Source organism: Echeneis naucrates, chromosome 3, assembly GCF_900963305.1.
Source record: "Echeneis naucrates chromosome 3, fEcheNa1.1, whole genome shotgun sequence".
NCBI classification, from domain to species: domain Eukaryota; kingdom Metazoa; phylum Chordata; class Actinopteri; order Carangiformes; family Echeneidae; genus Echeneis; species Echeneis naucrates.
In genome coordinates, this window is record NC_042513.1 from 10,900,067 (window position 1) to 10,920,428 (window position 20,362).

General features: G+C 39.5%; 1 protein-coding gene across 1 annotated transcript in view; it reads left to right on the forward strand.

Moving 5' to 3' along the window:
- Positions 1–20,362, forward strand: part of trip4 (thyroid hormone receptor interactor 4) — a 70,577-nt gene that overhangs the window by 2,228 nt on the left and 47,987 nt on the right. Inside the window, exons 7-11 of the mRNA XM_029498937.1 lie at positions 98–313; positions 419–542; positions 799–992; positions 1,140–1,264; positions 1,456–1,547. Coding sequence (XP_029354797.1) covers positions 98–313; positions 419–542; positions 799–992; positions 1,140–1,264; positions 1,456–1,547 — 751 coding nt within the window. The remainder of the gene's footprint in view (positions 1–97; positions 314–418; positions 543–798; positions 993–1,139; positions 1,265–1,455; positions 1,548–20,362) is intronic.

Below are 20,362 nucleotides of genomic sequence, written 5' to 3' on the forward strand. Positions count from 1 at the left end.
GGTGTGCAATGTCAGCATTATTTCAATGACTGTCGAAATCAAGTATCTAAGTTCATTATAATTATTAGTTGGTTCTAATGTCACCCCTCAACTCCAGTGTCAGAAGAACACAAGTCCTAGATGACGAGTCTGATTACTTTGCTACGGAGTCCAACCAGTGGCTGTCACCCAGTGAGAGAAACAAGCTGAGAAAGAAGGAGGAGGAGCTTAGAGAACTCCGACACGCTTCTCGAAAGGACAGGAAGATCACATTGGACTTTGCTGGTAGACAAGTGATTGAAGAAGGAAACAACCTCAGCGAATACTACAGCAAGTAAGATTGTATGACGCTGCTTGAATGGAGGCTGTAATGGCTGGCTTAGGTTGTGTAGTCATGTTTACCACAATCTTCTTTTTAAATGTTTGCAATAATTTACAGGTTGGATGAGACACTGAAGGCTATGAGCAGTGACCCCAAATCTCTGCTATATTCTGAGAGACAAGGTGGAAAGCAGACCTTCAGAGAGCTGGTGAACCCTAACATTTTGCAGTCGGCACCGGAGGTCAGTAACCACTAAACTTGCGATGGTGTCACCTTGTGGTTTGTTGTCAGCATTGCAGTTAATGATCAGTCTGGCCACCATGAAGAAAACTGAACTGGTTTAAAAATAAACTGAGCGGTGGAGATGGCAAACATTTCTCCTGATTTGCGTAGATGTTGAGTTAAGAATGAAAATGGAAAGCTCATATGCATATAGATTCTCTGATGGATGATTATGATGACATTGAATCCTAACTGTCGAGCTATCGATTTTGCAGTTTGTGAACGTTGGTTGTGGTGAAAACTACAAAAGAAACACACACCAGCAAAAGAGTTTGGCAGATGACAGGAGAGGAGAACAACTTATCAAGCTGCGGCTCCAAGACAAAGAGCTGCAGGAGATGTCTGACGGTGGCTGGTGCCTCAGTATGCACCAACCATGGGCATCACTGCTGGTCAAAGGCATCAAGAGGTAAGGAGTCAACACAATGCTGAATGAGCTTTGAAAAAAATTGTGAGGGAGAAATTCAACATTTATAGCTCTTGTATAGACTTATTCTCTGTCCAGCCAGTCATATCAGATGCAACATTGCATTTTGTGTGTGTTTTCTGTGTATAGGGTAGAGGGCCGTACTTGGTACACATCACACCGAGGTCGTCTATGGATTGCTGCTGCAGCCAAGAAACCCACCTCTCAGGAGATCACTGAGGTGGAAAACATTTACCGCCATATCTATAAGAAAGGTACACAATCTGTACGCAGCGAATTGATGAAAATACTATGAACGCCATGGTTTGTTTCTAGCAACTTTAATTGAAGTGCACCAACCACTACCACAAAGTCATGTATGATGCCTGTAAGTTTTTTTTTTTTTTTTTTTTTTTTTTTTTTTTTTAAATCCACTTCAGCTTGATTGCTCTTGTTTTATATGCAGAGCCCAGATTCCCTAAAGACTACCCCACTGGCTGCCTGTTGGGCTGCGTCAATGTGACCGACTGCCTCTCTCAGGATCAGTTCAGAGCTCAGGTCAGTAAAATGCTATACTTCACCACAATTATGAGTTTAATAGAAGCATAAAAAAGTAAGCATATTTTAATTTAAGAAGCCAGTGAAATTTGACTGAATTGAGTGTGAATTTCTGTGCTGTACAAAAACCACTGGGGTGTCTTTCAGCTAGAGACAAGCTATTAATAATTGTTCTCCTGAAAGAAACCTAAACCTTCTAATTTGCCAGTGTATGATTCCATAGAGGCGGTTTAATTCCGGACGGCATCAAACAGGATTTATTGCACTTTTTTTATTTCCTATAAGTTCTACCAGGGGAAACTGTTCTTTTCACAGATGATCAGGCACTTTGACATTTGTTTAAAAAAAAAAAAAAACAAAACAAACAAAAAAAAAAAAACATCTTACCAGCAGAGGTCAGACTGCACCTTTTCATCTGGAGCCCCCCTGTCAGTTTCAGTGTTTCCCACTAGAGGCAGTATTCACCACAAGACTAACCAATGAAACACACATCAAAGACCTTTTTATTATACACGTTAGCTTTTACTAAGCTGTGTGTGTGTATACTCTCACATTCTCACATTACATATTGCATTCATAGCAAAAAGAGCTAATTTGGTTTTACAGCTTCAGAAGACATGAACTGCAGAAAGATCCCTTTGATTATGACTACAGTGCAGCTCTCTATGATCTTCAGTTCACGCCTCCCATGGACACTGAATCCCTAAACCATAGCGTTACGAGGACTTTGCTTTGAGTCAGTGTGTCTGATGTGGCAAACCATGGAGCTGCTCTGTTGGTAGCGGTTGGTTGTTCTCATGAAGTGTTTACCTTACACCAGAGTTGCGTTTATTAATTGCAGTTTTACCAAGTAAGGACTAAAACATACACCCCACTCCAAATGAAGTCATCGTGTATATACAGACTGTTCTCACATCCAAAGTCAATGGAACGTATTTAAACATAGTTTCGTTGCCATCCTTGTCTCTGCAGTTTTGCCTCTGGCTTTGGGAGAGACTCCTTTGTTTGAGGTTGAATGTCTAACAATCTGTGTTTGTGATTATTAGAGTTGAAACAAGTGGTGAATTATTGAGATCCTTTTTTTTTAAGCATAACTGGCAGAAATTTACAGCTTCCTGCCTCTCAAATGTGACTTTTACTGTTAGTTATTTATTTTTTATTGAGAATGAATTGAGTTTTGAGATGGAAAACAAGACCTTTCAAGATGTCCTTTGTGGCTATGGGAAACTTTGAGGGGGCCTTTTTTCACTGTGTTGTGACATTTTAGTGTGGCAAACTAGTTTATTCATTAATCATAAGTCTGCAAATTAAATGACAATAAGAAGAAATGCTAGTGGCAGCTTTAGTTACTATCCAAGTCGAACCACAACTCGGCTATGTACTATTTAATTTCAAGGCATTCACATTTTTGAGTAACAGGCTTAAGAGGAACTACAAATGCCTTAATCATTTTTAAAAACATCACCTCTGCTTTTCCCACGTCATTCAGAGTCCAATCTGTAAACAAATGTAAACCCTTAGTTGGCAGTTACTTCTCATTATTTCTTTGTTGTGTATACACGTACACACATATGGGAGAGTCTGCAATGACACTGTGTAACTGAGGAAATGTGTAAAGCACTACACATTGAACAAACATGCCCTAACCCCTGCAAAGATACAAGCCCTCATACACATCTACACACACCCTTGTATACTCTTTATACAGAATGATGAAACAGATCACATTTGGAAATTGTACTGTCCTCCTTTCTGACTGGAACAGCAGAGCCATGGAAAAACTGGTGGTCCCATTTTAGGATGTTTTACATGTGTTTCTGTTTGTACGTTTCAGCACACGTCTTGCAGCATGAAGCTAAGAGAAGCCCTGTATTTTACAAATGTGCATTGCTACATGGTTTTCTGACTGCTGAGACCTGTGAATTTAAGGGCTTTCTCCTTTTGTACCCTGTCCTCGTTGTCTCCTCCACCACTCATTCCACCCAGGGCTGTAAAATCATGTTTGCAGGCAGTGTGACTGCCCTTTCATCCTGTGAAAGGGTGTGTGTATGTGTGTGTGTGTGTGTCTACTTGCACAGAGCAGCCATAAATAACACCCCCACCCCACACAGATCCCTTAGAAAAAAGGAAGAAAGGCAGATGTAGAAAATAGTGAAGCAACCAGAGAACAACAACAGTACCAGAGGTTTTAATGTTGGTGTTAGCGCTTATTCCACCATTTTAGAGAAAGGAAGAGACTATTAGCCGTTGAGCATTGTGCAGTTTAAGCTCCCTTCCTTTCATTTAGGTAGAGAAGTGCATGTTGTGTGAGTGCATAGTAGCACACCACTGAGCTGCCGAGCTGGTTGAGTGGGTGAGGTGTAGGATTTACTGTCCTGTGCTGGCAGCTGTGGGTGGTTAAAAGGAGGGTGGTGAAGGACAGACAGCCATTATTCTTCAGGCTCTTCTAAATCTGCCCTAGTGATGTATGAAATATCCAGAGAAGTGCAATGTGGTTAGATCAGGAGAGCATGAGAGAAACACTGCAAATGCAAACAAGAAAGGGAAAAAAAGCTGTAAAGGTTGCAAATACTCAAAATTTACTCATCCAGTGTGATTGCAGTCTTTCCCCTTTTGGGGAGCTCTTGTGCAAAGCAGCACCAAAAACTGAGATCCTGCTGACAGGCAGTGCAGGATTTCCGTCTGCTTGATTTGGACCAATTCCTTCCCTCATTAGAAACTGACTGGTGTATTGATCCATTCTCCCCATAATCTCTCACTCGTCCTAGATCACACCTCTCACTCCTGCCAGCTCACCAACCAGCCTCCCCACCCCCCTACCCCAGTTTTACTACTGATGATTGGCCAGCCATTATGACATGTGTGGTCCCTCTCCACCCTTACCCCCCTGTACTTATTCAGCACTGGGTGAAATGCCTGCCTGACCTGCCTACTGGAAAAGGCATAGCAGTTGTTGGGATGAATATAAGTACATTACAGATGGAAAACTGTAATATTTTGTACTTTAAGAGGCAAAGTGAGATCATTAAAAAGGATCAGCAGAGAGCTCCAGCCAAACTAAGCAGGTATATGGGTGGTCGATATTTAGCAGATGGTTTTCCTTAAAATTGCGAATGATACTCACTGTGCAAAAATTCAGACAGCCTTGCATTATTTTGAATTCAACATTCATCTACGCATGTACAGAGTCATTCTCAGCCTTCATACTCATTCAGAGCACAAGCAAAGCCACATCACACCACATACAGAGCTCAAATCGCACCATCAACTTACCCCTGCTGTGAAAAAATTGATTGGATCAATCCACACTCTTAATAAGGGTCTGATTTCTTACTCTGTTCCAAAGACCATATTACTAGCTGCACAGCTACATGTCTCAGTGAATATATCTCAGAGTGGTCTAATCTATTTGACAGCCATGCTCAGAGCAAAACCAGTGACTGTTCAGTGCTGTATTGATTTATATGAAATGACTGTGAGGACAGGAGGGCAAAATTAGCTAGGTTTGTATGTATGTGATCTGTAAATGTATTATTTAATCAAAAAGCCCCATGAATGTCATAATGAAATGTTGACTTAGTAGTACATTTTGGAAGTTTTATCATTCGCACAGTAAAATCGCCTGTGGTATCTCACGTTTCACAGATAAGCATATTTTATAAACCTGGGGTTTGTTGAAGGCTGACAAATAGCAGGTCCCCTGGCACGTACTGTATGTGTATATTTGCATATTTGAGATCTTGCTTGTCCTGGATGGTTTTGAAGGTGGTTTCCCAATGGTATGGACTCAAGTTTAACATTTCACCTCAATCATTAAGTCACAGTCTTCTCCAAGACTAAATGAACACCAATTCAGTTTTATTTCCAAAGATGAAAATAAATAAGACATTTGCAACAGAGCAGTAGAACTTTTGACATGTCATAAGAGAGAAACCACATGTATAAATAATGATGGATTCCATTTAGCTGCTTCAGTTCCCTGGGATGTTTATGCTCAGCTGCTGTCACACTGTCGTGGTTTACAGGGACACTTGAGCAAAGTAGTTATTAGAAACACTCATGCTTTTTTCTTGCTATGAAAAATCAAAACAACTGTTGTTAAAAATTGGGTCAAAGCTTAAATAATGAAGAACATGTAATAATGGTGCATTAAAACATGTACAGAACCAGTCAAAAGTTTGGACACACCTTCCCCTTTAAATTAATTGGAAAGTGTGTCCCAACTTTATTCATCTATATTTGCATATGTTCATGCATGTTTATTTATATATATTTATATATAAATATATTTGTGTGTCTGTGTATGGTGGGCCTGGTAATGATCCCTGAGGAACACCAGTTTGAAACTACACAAGTAATAATCGAGTTAAACACAAGAATCTACAGAATTGTGAAATATTTCTCCTCTTAAAAGCTTCACATCCCCTTTGTGAAGCTTGAATTGAGTGTTTCTTCATAAAAACAGGTTAAGCAGTCAGTGAAATGTGCTTTCAAACTCATATTGCCATCAGTGAATTTTGTGTCTGCATTATTGCATCAGTGTTCATCGGCCTGTACTATGTTTTTCATTTGCAATGCTAAGTTAATAAAATAAGCTGTTTTCACTGTAGCGTGAAGCCTATTTGAAAACTACCTTTAACTCCATTCTAGCAGTAAATATATAGACTATGACTGAATAGATGTGTGCACACCAACATGTTAGGTAACTGAAACCATAGGCTTACACCACATCACATAGCTGCAAGGCGAACCACTTATCTGTTAAAAGAAGTGCTGGTTTCTGTGGAATTCCATTTGTGCAAGTTCTCCTTTTGACCTCCAGAGTGGAGCTCCTGTGCTTGTTAGGCTGGCTGGAAGCTCGGACTGATGCCTGTGTTTCCTTGTGTGGTAATGCGATATTTATATGCTGAAAGCCTTCCTGCCAGCATGTCCCCCCCACCCCGTCACCACCCAATACCCGTGCACACACACTCTCCCTCTTGCTCACAGGATACATTGGATGCACTCCAAAAGAGGGGAAGTCAAGCAATGCTATTTTTTCTTGCCTCCCTTTTTTTTCTGTAACATTGTGTGAATCCTCATCAGTGACTGCACCCCTCTCTTCCTGCACACCTCCCCCTCCATCATTCCATCTTCATATTTTCCACACCTTTGCTCTAACATTATGCTTTACAGGTCAGAGTGGTAAAATTGTATGTGGTTGTGGAAAATTTGGCTTGTGTGAGCAGATGTGCATGCTTACATGAAACTCTTCATCAATCTATCTCACTTTCTCTCTCTCTCTCTCTCTCTCTCTCTCTCTCTCCTTTTCTTCTGCACAAGCCCAGTCACAGACTAACACGCTCACATTCCTCCCCTTCCTCCCTTTTCCTTGCTGGGCAATTTGCCATGGCAGAGAGGTCAGACATCATGTGATTCTGCAGTGGTGTGTAGAATGCTTTCAGCCCAGGGTCCCCAGGCATTGGATGACAACCAACCAAACCTCAGTCACAGGTTTTCAACGGCATGAAAAATACATAGAACCATCTGCCAGACTTCAAATGGCCTGCTGCACTGTTTAGAATTTCACTGCTGTCGTTGGACCACTTCATTGCCTGTCACACACTCTCTGCTGCCAGGGAAGCTGACAGCTAAGCCCCCTTTATTATCCCTACTTCTCCTCTATTTTAATCTGCTCATTTAATAGGAGTCGTTCCTCCTCTCTGAATGTGGATCACAGGAACTTGGAAACACAATAAAGGCAGCATGAGAAACATCCAGACAGCTTCCTTTTGATGGTGTGAATGGCAGCAGTGTTGATGAAAATAAGTCACAATCAAAGGGAGGTAACTAAATGGCACACTGTATTAAGTGTTGTGCTGAATGTTAAGCCCGTTCAAATTCTTCTTTTCCCTTTAAGATGATCTGATGTGTTATTGCTCTCCCAAACTATACCTCATCAACATGTGATTTATTTCTCTTTTTTTTTTTTTTTTCTTTATTCTGAACAGGAAAAATGCTAAAATCATAGTCATTTTATAGTCATTACTTTAGTACAATTCTTGAGTATATAAACAGAAAAGCCTGCAGGGTACTCACAATGTTAGTGTTGACTAATCTTATTGACTGTAACAGAATTTGGAACAAATCCTCTGAGGCAAACAGTCCTTTTTTCGAAATGGCTGCCTTGAAAATAAGACTGTCTAATGTTAAAATTGCCCAAAAAAGAGTTTTGATTTCATAGAAAAATGTGTCACATTTCCTCAGGCTCAACTATATTGGATTATATTGTGCCAACATTGACAGGGATATGTCTTAAAATATTAATTGGTATAATGTATTTTATAAAATTTTTCACATTCCTAGTCATCTTTTCTTTGCTAAATGCATCTTATACAAGCTATTATGGTTTCTAGATTTCAAGTTATTGTCGTGTGGATTTAACACACAAGAAGGAAACTGTACTGGGGAGGGCTGTAAAGCAATCATCTTGAGTCTAGGACTGTATTTTTTGAATATTTCTTATTCAAACAGCAATAGCCTGTTTTTGAGATTACAGCATGCTTCAGTATGGCGAGATGTGTTTTTTTTTTTTTTTCCAGTTCGGTCCGATGTCTCTGCAGACAACCATTACTTGAACAGTCTTTCCATTTTTACTTTTATCCTCTGGCTCTCAGTTTGTGCTGTCTTTGAAATAATGGCTCTGGTGGTGTTAAACAATGTTTGCATAAAAAAAACCTTTTGTAGATTCGAATGTTGTGATCTATTTAATGCTTTGCCACAGGCAAATTCCAACCCCCCTCCACAATAAGCTTTAATGAAGCATAGAATCAATATGTTTGACATTTATCTCCCATCTCCACATCTGGTGTTTGTTGTTGATGCCCCAAAATGGCTCCTCTTGAGGCCAGTGTGTGTGCCAGTTTTCTGCTCTGGAATGAGGAAATGATTGAAGGTTGTGTGTTGTAGTCAGTAAGCACTTTCCTCAGAACCAGTGGGTGACCGTGTTTCCCTGCTATGATTTTATCAGGAGCAGGAAATGCTCTCAGTTTAATCACTTTTCTCAATGTCTGTTCACATCCAAATGCACATGCAGGCATCACTTCAGTCACTAAGCCAAGCTGAATTTATGTGGGTTTTTTTTGCCAACATTCCCAAGGCATGCCTATGCAATTGCTTTATGTGACATTCCTCTGTGTGTGGGTGTGGGTGTGTGTGTGTGTGTGTGTGTGTGTATCAATGTGTGCTCATCTGAGAAGAGATCATTATCCAGCCAAGCCCCAACCCGGCAGCAGTATTACTAAAGTATCTCCCCTGAAGAGGGAGAACCAGAAAGACAGAGCGAGAGACTCTCTGCCACTGCAGGGTCAGAGATTACAAACTCAATTGTGCTCTGCTGGATGACATGTCTGCTCAGCAACTTCCTGCTAGCGACATCACAGAGGAGGAAAGTATGGAGAAAGAGGGGGAGGCTGTCCACGCTTCCTGCGCCATTAATCTTTCTCTCTCTTTGTGTGCAGGAAAGAAAACCTTGAGCTTCTATTTGATTCCAATGCAAAATATATGAAATTTCGAAACAAACTAAACCCCCAATAATCTTAATATTAAATAATTTGTCTCTTCAATTTGAAATGTGTATCACTTTAGAACATAATCCCTCCTGATACTTATTCGAAAGGCATGGTCCAGTCAGGTTTATCATGGTGGATATTAATTACTGATAATTGTCACTCCATATTAGTCCTTCTTTTAAACATTTTTCTGAAATCTTCCCAAATAGCAGATGTTTCAGTCACACTCATGTTATTGTACCTCCTTTGTAATGGTTAAGCAATCTGTCTAGCCCTTGAAACACAGTTTTTCTTTTTCACATAACCAGCAGCAAAGCAGATATAGGCTGATTTGGTTGTCTCATCGTTCTGTCTCGCAAATGCATTAATGGGATCTGTTGAAAGGTTGTGTCCCCAAGCTGGTTTGCCAAGATACCAGCTGCCAGCTCTTGCCACAGACATCAAGTGTGTGTTTCTTGAAGATCGCTAGTGCCTTTAAAAATGATGCGCTTAATCTTTGAAATTGATGCTAAACACAGGCAAATAGAAAAAGAGTTATTTTACCTCTGTTTTTTTGAAAATCCATCAATCACCTACTTTTGTATTGTGTCCCCCCTTTTTTTTTTTTGTCAGCTGTGTTCTCAAGAAAATATACCTTGGTCCGGTGTCTGCGCGAAATGCGCCTTTTCTATATTGCATATTGGTTTTAGTATCCTTTTCCAAATGGCAAAGTTAATGCATTCAGTAGTACACAACATTCATGATGCTGAATGATGCTGTTTGATTTTAGTGCATGAAATCCCACTCAGTAAATGTCTTCACAGGGAACTGTGCCTTGATAGCAGCTACTGTCTATTTAAATGGCAGTGTGATCATTATTTTAAATGAGGCTCCAGTGATATGTGCCATAGGAGGAGGGGAAATAACAGCCTCCCCCATGTACCACCAGGTGTGTGTGTGTGTGTGTGTGTGTGTGTGAGATCAAGCTAAATTACATCAAATATGATATGCTGTTCCTTTGTGTAGTGATATCTTGCTAGAAATATCTTTGCCTTCATGCTCAGCTCTTTTGGGCCAGCTTTCATCTTTGGAGCTGAAGGGTGTTCAGGTGAATGTACACGGTTAGCTTGAGTATCCGCAGAGACACTATCTAACCTCAGAGTGGATTATTTAAAAAGCTGCTCCCCTCACTTTTTACCAAGAATAAAATCGAAAATAAAAATGCACATATTATTCCCTCCAATGTCACATTGAAACTTTCAACCTTAACCAAAGGTTGTTTTGCTGCATTTAAAATCACACCCTCGGTCACATAACAAATTATAATGCTATGTAATTGGTAGAAAAGAATCTGAGCTGATTGAAATAATGTCTGACATCCACTAATATGAAGCAACAACATTTCAGCATGTGGGAGAATTGCTTCTCTCCACTGGTGCGCCTAATGACAAATGACATGTTTTCTAATGTTTACAGATAAATGAAAGGTGAGACATACATTCAATTGGCAAGAACGCTCCTAACAAAGCAACAAAGTGTGTTCCATTTTACTTTTATTCACCTCATGATGCTTTTAAAGTGCCATTTCAACTGTGAAGATTGCACCACATTCAACTTCATGCTGTTGAGTCTGAATTATACAGATAAGACAAAGTATAAACATGCATCTAAACTCTGTAACATAAAGAGGGCATAGTGAATCATTAAATATTGGCATCATTAAACGAGCATTGAAAATCTGTTAGGACTCAATCAATGATGTCAGCTACAACCCAACTTCTTTATGCTGGCACATGTATTGTAATCTCTTCAAGTAAATACAGCACAAATATAATCTGTTGCATAAAAATGCCACTGAATGCTTCTGCAGGATCCGTGTGTGAAGTGAAGTATTGATTTACATATCGCATCATTTTCTTATCCCTCAAATTTCTGGTAGCCAGAGAAGCAAGAGGAAGATTTGACAATTATAACTATTAGTAATGGTTCTTCCACATATATTTTTTTCAGTTGTAGATTAGCCATTCTGGGTGTTGAAAATGCATAAGACATCGCAAACTAACTGTATCCTTGATCATGCCATGGAATAATACTCGAATTGCCCAGAAGCAACAAGGGCATCCTCTCTTCTGACCACAGGTCAAATTAAGTCATATGAACCTCATAAGTAACTATAAAAAGAAAATGAAATAATATAAACATATAATATTAAAGTCAATTTTGTCTCCTTAATATAAGACAATGTTGTGCTAATGTAAGATTAATATGATCTGAGAACTTGATGCATGCAGAGAAACCTCCTGATGTGGTTGCAACACAATCACAAGCATGAAATATTTATACAGGATATCTGGGCTGTTTTTGCTGCTCTTGGTGGAGAGAGAAGAGTTTTTGAAATTTTATGTATAAAGTTTAAAGTTCTCCAGCTATATCTAATAAATTACCACGGCAGCTTTGGATTTCTACATAAGCCTGAGCAGTTTGACCAGGGCTGCAGTCAAAGTAATACTAGACGTATTTGAAGAGTGTCCTATTTTGCAGTAGAAACAGATAAAGTAGTGCATTTGTAAGTAGTGGTAACAACCTGTAAGGAGAAAAATAACTGATAACATGGAAAAGCTGTTGCTCTTAATATTGGCAGAAACTCATATGGAAACTTGCCAAATCAATTAAGAGTACAACAAACAATCATGACAATCATATCCATCGTGCGCTATTTCCATTCTGTATGCCAGCCAGTAATGAAGGATCCGGTTGCAGATTTTGGGCCACCTTTGTTGAACTCTTCACAGAATTTAGCAAGTTTACACATTAATTTCAGCAATTATCCAAGAGCAACAGCTTTGTCAAACATTGGTGATTATTAATCCTATTAGCTTTTCCTCTTGTAATGTAAGAAGTGAAAATATTCAGTTTGAAAGTACTGATTTTTTTTAATCAAAGCAGCCAAATGGAATTAGTGTTAACAGAGAATCAGAAATATTCATTGACTCCCTCAAAATGTTTACTGTGCTCTATTTCATATGTATAAAAATATAATATTATGAAAAATAATAATATGTACACCATCTCTACCCTGTCAATACAATCATACTACAGTTAGTCAATGTTACTATTTTCCTCTGCCCATAATACCAGCACTGCACTGCTGTATGAAACCTGTGCTCTTTCCTCTATGGATCATCAGCAGGATTGTGTGGATGCCTTGATGAGACAAACATTCTTAAAACAAGCAACCTTATAATTCAAGATTTCCAAGCCAGTCAGTCAGAAAGCTCAATAGATATAACAGTGGCAACTCAAGAGCTTCTGTCCTAGCAAAAGCATCTGTGCATTTCAATACTTTATTTTAGTATAATAATTCAGGGCTGTATTAGTTCAAGGAAAATCCATATCATCTGCAAGTTTTGTCTAAAAGTGTAAAATATTTGCTCTCCACTGTAAAAGCTGCGTAAAGTATAAATTGTAATGGGCATGGGATGAGCTGTCATTTGACTTCTGTTTAACAGTTGATTGTTTTCTCCCATTGGAACATATCGGGAGGATCACCTTCGCTATTGTATAGTACCAACGTGTGGCCTTGGAGAAACCTAAGACTTGTCTTTGATAAGAATCAGGGGACAGCCTTCCTCTTGTGCCACTCTCAAACTGTGCTCACTACCAGTCGCTACCAGAGAGAAGAGACCAGTTATTTCCCACAGAGCCTGAGTGAACACAGATGGGAGGGCTGGACCCCAAACATCACAATATCAAAGCAAATATTCACCTTCAGAGACAGACATGTTCATAAACTCCCCAGTCCTTCTCTACTTCCACATTACGAAATCAAATGCCCACTGTGAAGAGGTTTGTTACCTTCCTTAAAAGGTTGAGCCTTTCTGCTGACACCACCTCCGTTAAGAGGAGCTGGATTTGTGGCACAGATAAAAGTAGATTGTGGTGGAAAATAAGAAGTTTTAATGCCTTAGATACCCTGGATTGTTCTTTGAAGTCAGGGTTTGAAAGCAGACATGGTAATTGTCTCCAGGGGTTCTTGCTATGTCTGAGAGTATGTTTGTGTGTGTGTGTGTGTGTGTGTGTGTGTGTGTGTGTGTGCGCGCCCGAGTGCTATAAAGGAAATTGGTAAGTATAAGGGTTTGCCTGTGTGATTTTCTGTAAATGCAGAGCAGTCATCTCAAAGTTGATGCTTAAGCTCAAACACAATAATGACATAGGTTTGGAAATCATTGCTTTTTATTTTTTCTTTTTGTTTCATGACATCTTCTCATCATTATTTCAAAAGATAATTTTTGCTGCAGATGAGACCCGCACTCATCAAACAGAAGCTTAGCTGTGAGTACGAGAGTGAAGTCTTTTCCTTGGAAAGTTCTACCACTTAGCTTGTTGAGTCTAAAAGGCTTTGACTGTAGTCGGGAGGTCTTGTTTTCTTCTTGCCCGAGGGCCACCGCAGGAGGTGAAGTCATAAACATGGCTTGGAAAGTGTAACTGGGCTAAATGAGGAAGTCTGTGTGAATCTCCCTGCAAAAACACATGACTTCGCTACACCTGTCAGCACAAGTGTTGCCTAAAAGTCTAATGTTCAACTTGCTATTCACCAACATTTTTTTTTTTTTTTTTTTTTTTTTCAGACCTGGATTGTTATGCTTATGAGGCAGTGGAATATAAAATTGTAATACTTTTTGCTCCTCAGTCCTCCAGGGAATTTTAACAGCGAGGTGGTGGTCTGGCAACAGCTTGAAGTCATTTACATCAAGACAATAATGAAGACTCAGACACACAGGGTTGGTTCCTGAATTAATCTCCACAATAGAAATACACTAAGGATCTAAGTTAACATCTAGTAAATCCTGCCAAGTTTCTTCACTGGATACTTTAATGTAATTGTCGCAGTGAAGGTTTTGATTAAAAGAGAAAAGCTTTTATTGCCATTTAATTTATTACATAACTATAAATGTGTTGAAACTTGGAATTTTACCTCTAAGCACCACAAGATGTGTCGGTTGACTTTTTGGCAATGCTGAAAAGGAGAGTATTTCTGAGGAGAAGGAAATGAGCCTTTGCAACTGAGCAGCCTGACACAGTGGCAGTTATTGGTGAATCATGGCCCTGGTGCTGAGCTCCTAATAATGAGACATGCCTCTCGTTGTGCTGAGGATATTAATAATGTAAAAATTCAGAAGCCAGTGTTGCACACTTGTAGATAATTAATGTTCACTCTCCAACTTGACACCAGTTGATTCTGTAGGTGAAGGAGTATGTTAAATTTTTAATCATCCCTGTGCAACCCACTGCACCTGAGCTTCAATGAAAAGGACAAAGTGAGCTCCAATAGCTGCAAAACTAACTAAAACAAGAATATTTTTGACCATGGTTGATGGCGAAATTAATTAACAGAATTAATAGATTTTCTGGATATTTAAAATTCCACAAATATATTATTCAGTTATATGCATTTTGGCTGTGGGCAGAGATTAGTTATTAACTTTAATATTAAATAGTAATCACTCAGTAGTCATTTCTGTATGACATTATACAAAAGATTATATGCAGTTAACACAAAATAATTAAAAGAGATTAATTAAAAAAGTATACATGCATTTGCCCTTATTTTCAAGGAAAGGTGGCTGAGAAAGGAAATACCTATTGAATAACCTTCAACCGATGAGGGTTAGGGTGTAATGTGTAATGTGGCAGTTGCCCTCCTTCAGCACTGAACCCGCCTGAGTTAAAATGTTTACATGAACTGTTGATTTCCTGCACTTGAGTGTCTTTGTTACCATGAATAAATTAGTAAACCCCAAAAATTTCCATCCACTGACCTGTTCTGTCTGCAGACAAAATGGTCCACCTGGATTTCAAAACCAGATTCAACAGCCACTTTGTCCAGTTTTGTTGAAGCAGTAGAAGGTCATCTCTAATACATGTAAAACACTGGTATTACTGAATTGTACCAATAAACCGGTGAAATGCTGGAGGTAGAAAGAGCTGAAGGCATTTCTTTAGTAACATTTATTGTTAAAGTTCCACTGAATTAATTAAGACGAGCTGTAACTTTGAAATGTTAATGAGTAAAGAAAGATCAGAATCAGAACGGATAAGTGAAGTATTGCGATGTACATGTTCTGTCAAAGCTGACAATGTAAATTCTGCCCAATTTCTGTGGGACAGCCCAGTGAAGCAACACAGTAAGGACTTATTAAGCTTACTGATGCTGCCCTTTCTCCCTGACCAACACAAATGCTGTTCAAATGCTATCAGTTCTTCTCCCCGTTTTCACAATGACAAGCTGCTTTTAATGGGACTCAGTTCTTCTTACACATGTTTCACAGCAAATGTTACGTGAAAAAATTATTTCTCCTCAAGTCCTGGAAGGCTTTTAATGTTAAGCAGATGGAGGGGTAAGTTAGTATTAACAGCAGATGATAGTAAACCGGAAAACATGGAGGATTCCTATTCAAATATGAGGTTAATTAGAAATAAAAGGCAATCATTTAGTCTTGCATGAAGGGCTTGTGAACTATTTGAAAATTTAAGGTGAAAATTTTTACAGATGTTGATTCAATCAAAAACTTTTATTATATAAAAAATCGATTAATGAATTGGCTGCATTAACATTGTTGAATTAGCTGCACTTTGAATATGTCATTGGAAAGACCAGACAGGCTTTATTCCAAAATCAAATGTTTGGTGAAGATAGAAGAAAACCAAATATTCAAACTCCCACATTTCAGTAAGAGTAGGTGTTGGAGGCAGAGGGCACTTTTTAAAGTTCTGTAAAATCAGCTTTGACTATAGACTTGCCAAAACAACCAAGGCTCTTTGCCTGCTGGTCAGAAGGCATACTCTTATTTCGTCAAGGCTGGAATCGACATCGACACTCCATGCAATCATAGATCAAGACATCTCACTCTGAGGCGCCAACGCTTTCAGAGAAGCTTCAAACTTGGTGGATGAGACGCAACAGAGCCATTGTACCGATCTACCGAGCAGTTCGCTGGCTGTAGTGATAATGCTGAGTGTACTCTCAGTTAGTCAGCTGGGAGCGTCAAAGCATTCAGTCATCTTTTTTACAGCTTTACATCTTTTAAGAAATTACTTAGATTTCATATATATAGATATATTGATCACGTATTAATGACTCCATTCATTCATCTTCTACTGCTTACCCGTTTCCGGGTCACGGGGGTTGCTACAGCCAATCACAGCTCACACTGGGGGAGGACGGCTACACCCGGGACAGGTCGCCATCTCAGGGCTATGTATTAATTCATTCGTTTGAATTCATCCAATCTCGGCTGTCTTTCACAAATTGACTGCTTTATTATAAACACTTTAGATCTAACAACGTTAAAACATATTTAAACAAGTCAATTAAAGATTTAAAGAGCTGTAAGAGCAGGCTAAGCTTCAGTGTTAAGCTGCACTAAATCTGTTTCAAACCCATAAATACAATTTACTTTCTGATGTTCACTGACATTATTTTTGACATAACAGTTTTGTTTTCTGGCTTTATTCAGGGAGCCGCTGCTTCGAGTTAAAATATAATGAAGAAATTATACATGTATTCTGTGTACAGTCACATATGTAGAGTATGTGTCCCTGTTTGCGCTCAGTCCCTGTGTAATGCAGTTTTGGAAAAACAAATATACTATGGTTAGTGCGTGCAACAAGCTAAAAGGCAGTTACAACATGGGTTTCCTGAGGGCAGCTGCATTTGTTGGAGGGCTAATGAATGCCAGAAAACAGGCTTGTGTTATTCGGTGAACACGATAGATGAAAGAACGATTGGCGAACGATTGCTGTTGCATACAGTTCCCAACAACACCCTTTCACCTCCCACATGTAGCCCATAGCTCAGAGACAACCCATCTGTTTCTCCATTCCCTGGGTGAAACCAACCTTGACAGAATAACTAAGCAGTATTTCAAATGTGGCCTTTCTAGGAAGACACAGTTGTGCTTTGTGTAGTTCCCTATCTATCAAAATCCCTGCCTCTGTGTTTTCCCCCTCACCTTATACTCTTATTATCCATCTTAGACTCAATCCTATTCCCCAATTCTACTCTCAGCACCACCCCCCCCCTCGCTTCTTCTGCTTCTCCCTCCATTCTGTGCCTCCCTCCCCCTTATTCCACCCTCCTCATTTTTAAAAGCCACATGCTCCCAGCCCGTCTGGCTCAGTTGCACCCTGCCAATGAAGGGCTTTTTATTGGGCTGAGATTGAGTGCAGCCAAGCAGGGCCTGGCTAAGGCTGAGGCTGGGGCCAGCCTCCCAGTCCCCCTCCCACCCCAAACTGCACAGCCCACTCCACATGCCTGTTATGGTCTGGCCCTGCTGCCCAGAAGGAGATTACTTGTCTCTGCTGCCCTTAATTGCTGACAGCAGCTGAAAAGAGCCACAGAAAGAGAACGAGAGAGAGAGACATTGTAGGGAGAGGAGAGGAACAGTGTTGGCTTGTCGAGCTGTCAGTTGACAAGCTTGGACTCAAAGGTTTGTGTTTCTTCTGTCAAATCCTGGCTCCATATTAGCTGCTTTTATTAAGATGGATGTTGTTTTCATCAAAACTGCCGGTCATAACTTATGGTACTCTGGACTGTACTGAGAGAATATTACAGTAGACAGCAGATTATGTGTTGAGGAAGGTAAGCTGATGAAAGAGTCACATAAAATATCAGTACATGTTATTTTATTATGAGGGTGTGTAGGAGCAGTAAGGCCACTGTGCCCTCTCCCTGCCCTCTAAGCCACCGTTATTTTTCATAGCCAAGGGCTTACCTCCAGCAGCCTGGACCCGCCAACGTTCCTTTTTACTTTTTTCAGTGAAGTTGTGAATTTTATATTATTGCAGTTGATTATTGTTGAATCCCCCCTGGCGTGATCCCAGCAAATTAAATAGTGGGCAGTTTATTGAATTGGTGGTCTCTGAATAGGCTGTGAAGCTCCATGAAATTTCTCAACCCTTCATTTTACTGTTTAGTCTGCATGTAGTTTTCCTATTCAGCTGGGCTCTTGGTGAAATGTTTTGTATCCATATTTACAGCCTGTTTGCTGTTTAACTGCCACTCATCCTACTTCAGCAAGCATCATCAAAGTATTAAAGTATGTCAAGCCTGCAAACAACAAGATGCTTTGGTTTAAATTGTCGGAGCACAGACTGGACAGGAGAACTGATTAAACAAACCTATCTGGCTGTATCTAATTTACTGTACAGCCATGTGAGTTTATTTGTTTTGTTTTTTTTTTCATTTATATATTTATCTAACTCTCTGTATGACAGTGCCCTTCCCAAACTGTTATTCCTTCAAGTGAATTAATTAATTGGCTTCATTGTGCATACACAGTGTGATCAGTAGTTAAGAATGAATGTGAAAATGCTCAAACACATGACTGATGATGACATTTTTCCCACGGTGGCTTACTAGCGAGGGTGAGGTCTGTTGAGTGAAAACAGTTTGAAGCTAATGATGTGGTAGACGTACATGGTTGTATCGAATCTGAGCCAGTAGGAGCTGCAGGGTCATTGTATCACCATTGTCCAACTTCCAACAGCAAGTTAACTTGCCTGAAGCAACTGACTAGTCATGCCTGACTCGGGGGAGGACATTTTAATGCGTCCGTCACAGCCACTACACACACACCCTCAGATCACTCCATGCACACTTTGGTCCCACTACCCAGAATACCTTAGGGCTGTAACCCTGAACTAGCAGATTGAGAAACCGTCACACTAATGACTTGGATCACACTAAACTGAATTCAGTGTGGCAGTCTCTGTCACTCATGGTGTTTCCGCATAAATCCACACGAGTTTTGGGATTCAACACCTGCGTATCACATCAGGCTTAACTTCAGGTCCAGCCTGACTACATGAGATCCTCCCTGATGAATAAAGAGGGCTTTAGCAAACCCCTGTGTCACACAACCACATTGTTTCATGCCGTTTTGATTAACATGGGATGGAAACAATTAGGTGGGGGAGGTAGTGAGGCAAAGCAGCACATTCAACAGCTTTAGATGCTAATTAGCTAATGGAGGATGAAAGAGCCAGCAACTGGCAAGGTCTCGCACACCACACTCGAGCTTGGGCTGCTGCTCTGCTCCTTCCATCTGATTTTTTAGCAAGACCACCACCATTTTGTTTCCTTGGATACCTTCTGAATACAGCCATCTTGTGCAATGTGAGGTATTTTTGGTAATGAGGCTCAAATGAGGCTGAATTCATATTTTCAGGAAGTTCCTCGTGTTACTTGCGCACTTTTGAATAATCTCTTGTATCTCTCATTTCATAGCTCCTTTTCTTTTCTCTATATATTTTTAAACTTTGTATATATTTTCACAGTAGTGTGCTTTGGTTTTTTTTTTCTCTGGAGCTGCAAAAATGCCCTTTAAACACACAAAGACAGGATCATGTTTATGTGGTTTAACCAACATTTGACCATGTTCACCCGACTGCTGTCGCAAATGAATTTGTTATTCACACAAGACCCAAGTCAACCACTGCTGTCTTAATGAAATCAATGCTAAATCAAAGAATTGCATCAGATTTTATATAAATCTAACAAAGATGGACACTAATAATGTTTCTTTAAAACCTGTACTGTGTGAAAATTAAACTACACCGGATACAAGTGGCTTCCTAATGTTCATTTAAACAAAGTGTCTGGAAAATTGCTCACCTTAAGTTATTTGAGGAGCACTGCGTGGCGTTAACAGTTCACAGGATCGATCTTTACATCCCCTTTACGTCCCCTCTGGCTATTTTAAAGAAGGTATCCATTCTTTCTCACCTAATGGGTGTGAACTGCTAAAGGGAAACAGCTCTCTCTCTTTATATAAATTAGAAGGGAGCTGAAACTGACGTTGATTGTTTTTTAGTTCATTTATTTAATGGCTACAATACAGTTCAGACTCGTCGCTTTGTTGGGCTTTCATATGTAAAATGTAATTAAATCACAACATTTTAACAACCATAATAAGTAACAAATATAAAGTTATAGGGAAATTATTGTGATGCAGTCAGACAACAACAGCAAGAAGTTAAAAAAATGTTTAAAATTAAAAATTTTAAATAAATCCAACTACCTGGACAAGGATGCAGCTTTGGTTTGCTTTAAGCCAAAAGGAATTTATAACTGTAGCTTGTATGATTTGGTTGTGAATGTGTTTGATATGATTTTTGTGTTTAAGTATTGCGTATATTTATATTTTAACATCAATCAAATATCATTGTGGACTATAAACTGATGTTTTCCACATTTGCCTTATTTATAACAAATCCAACAAAAGA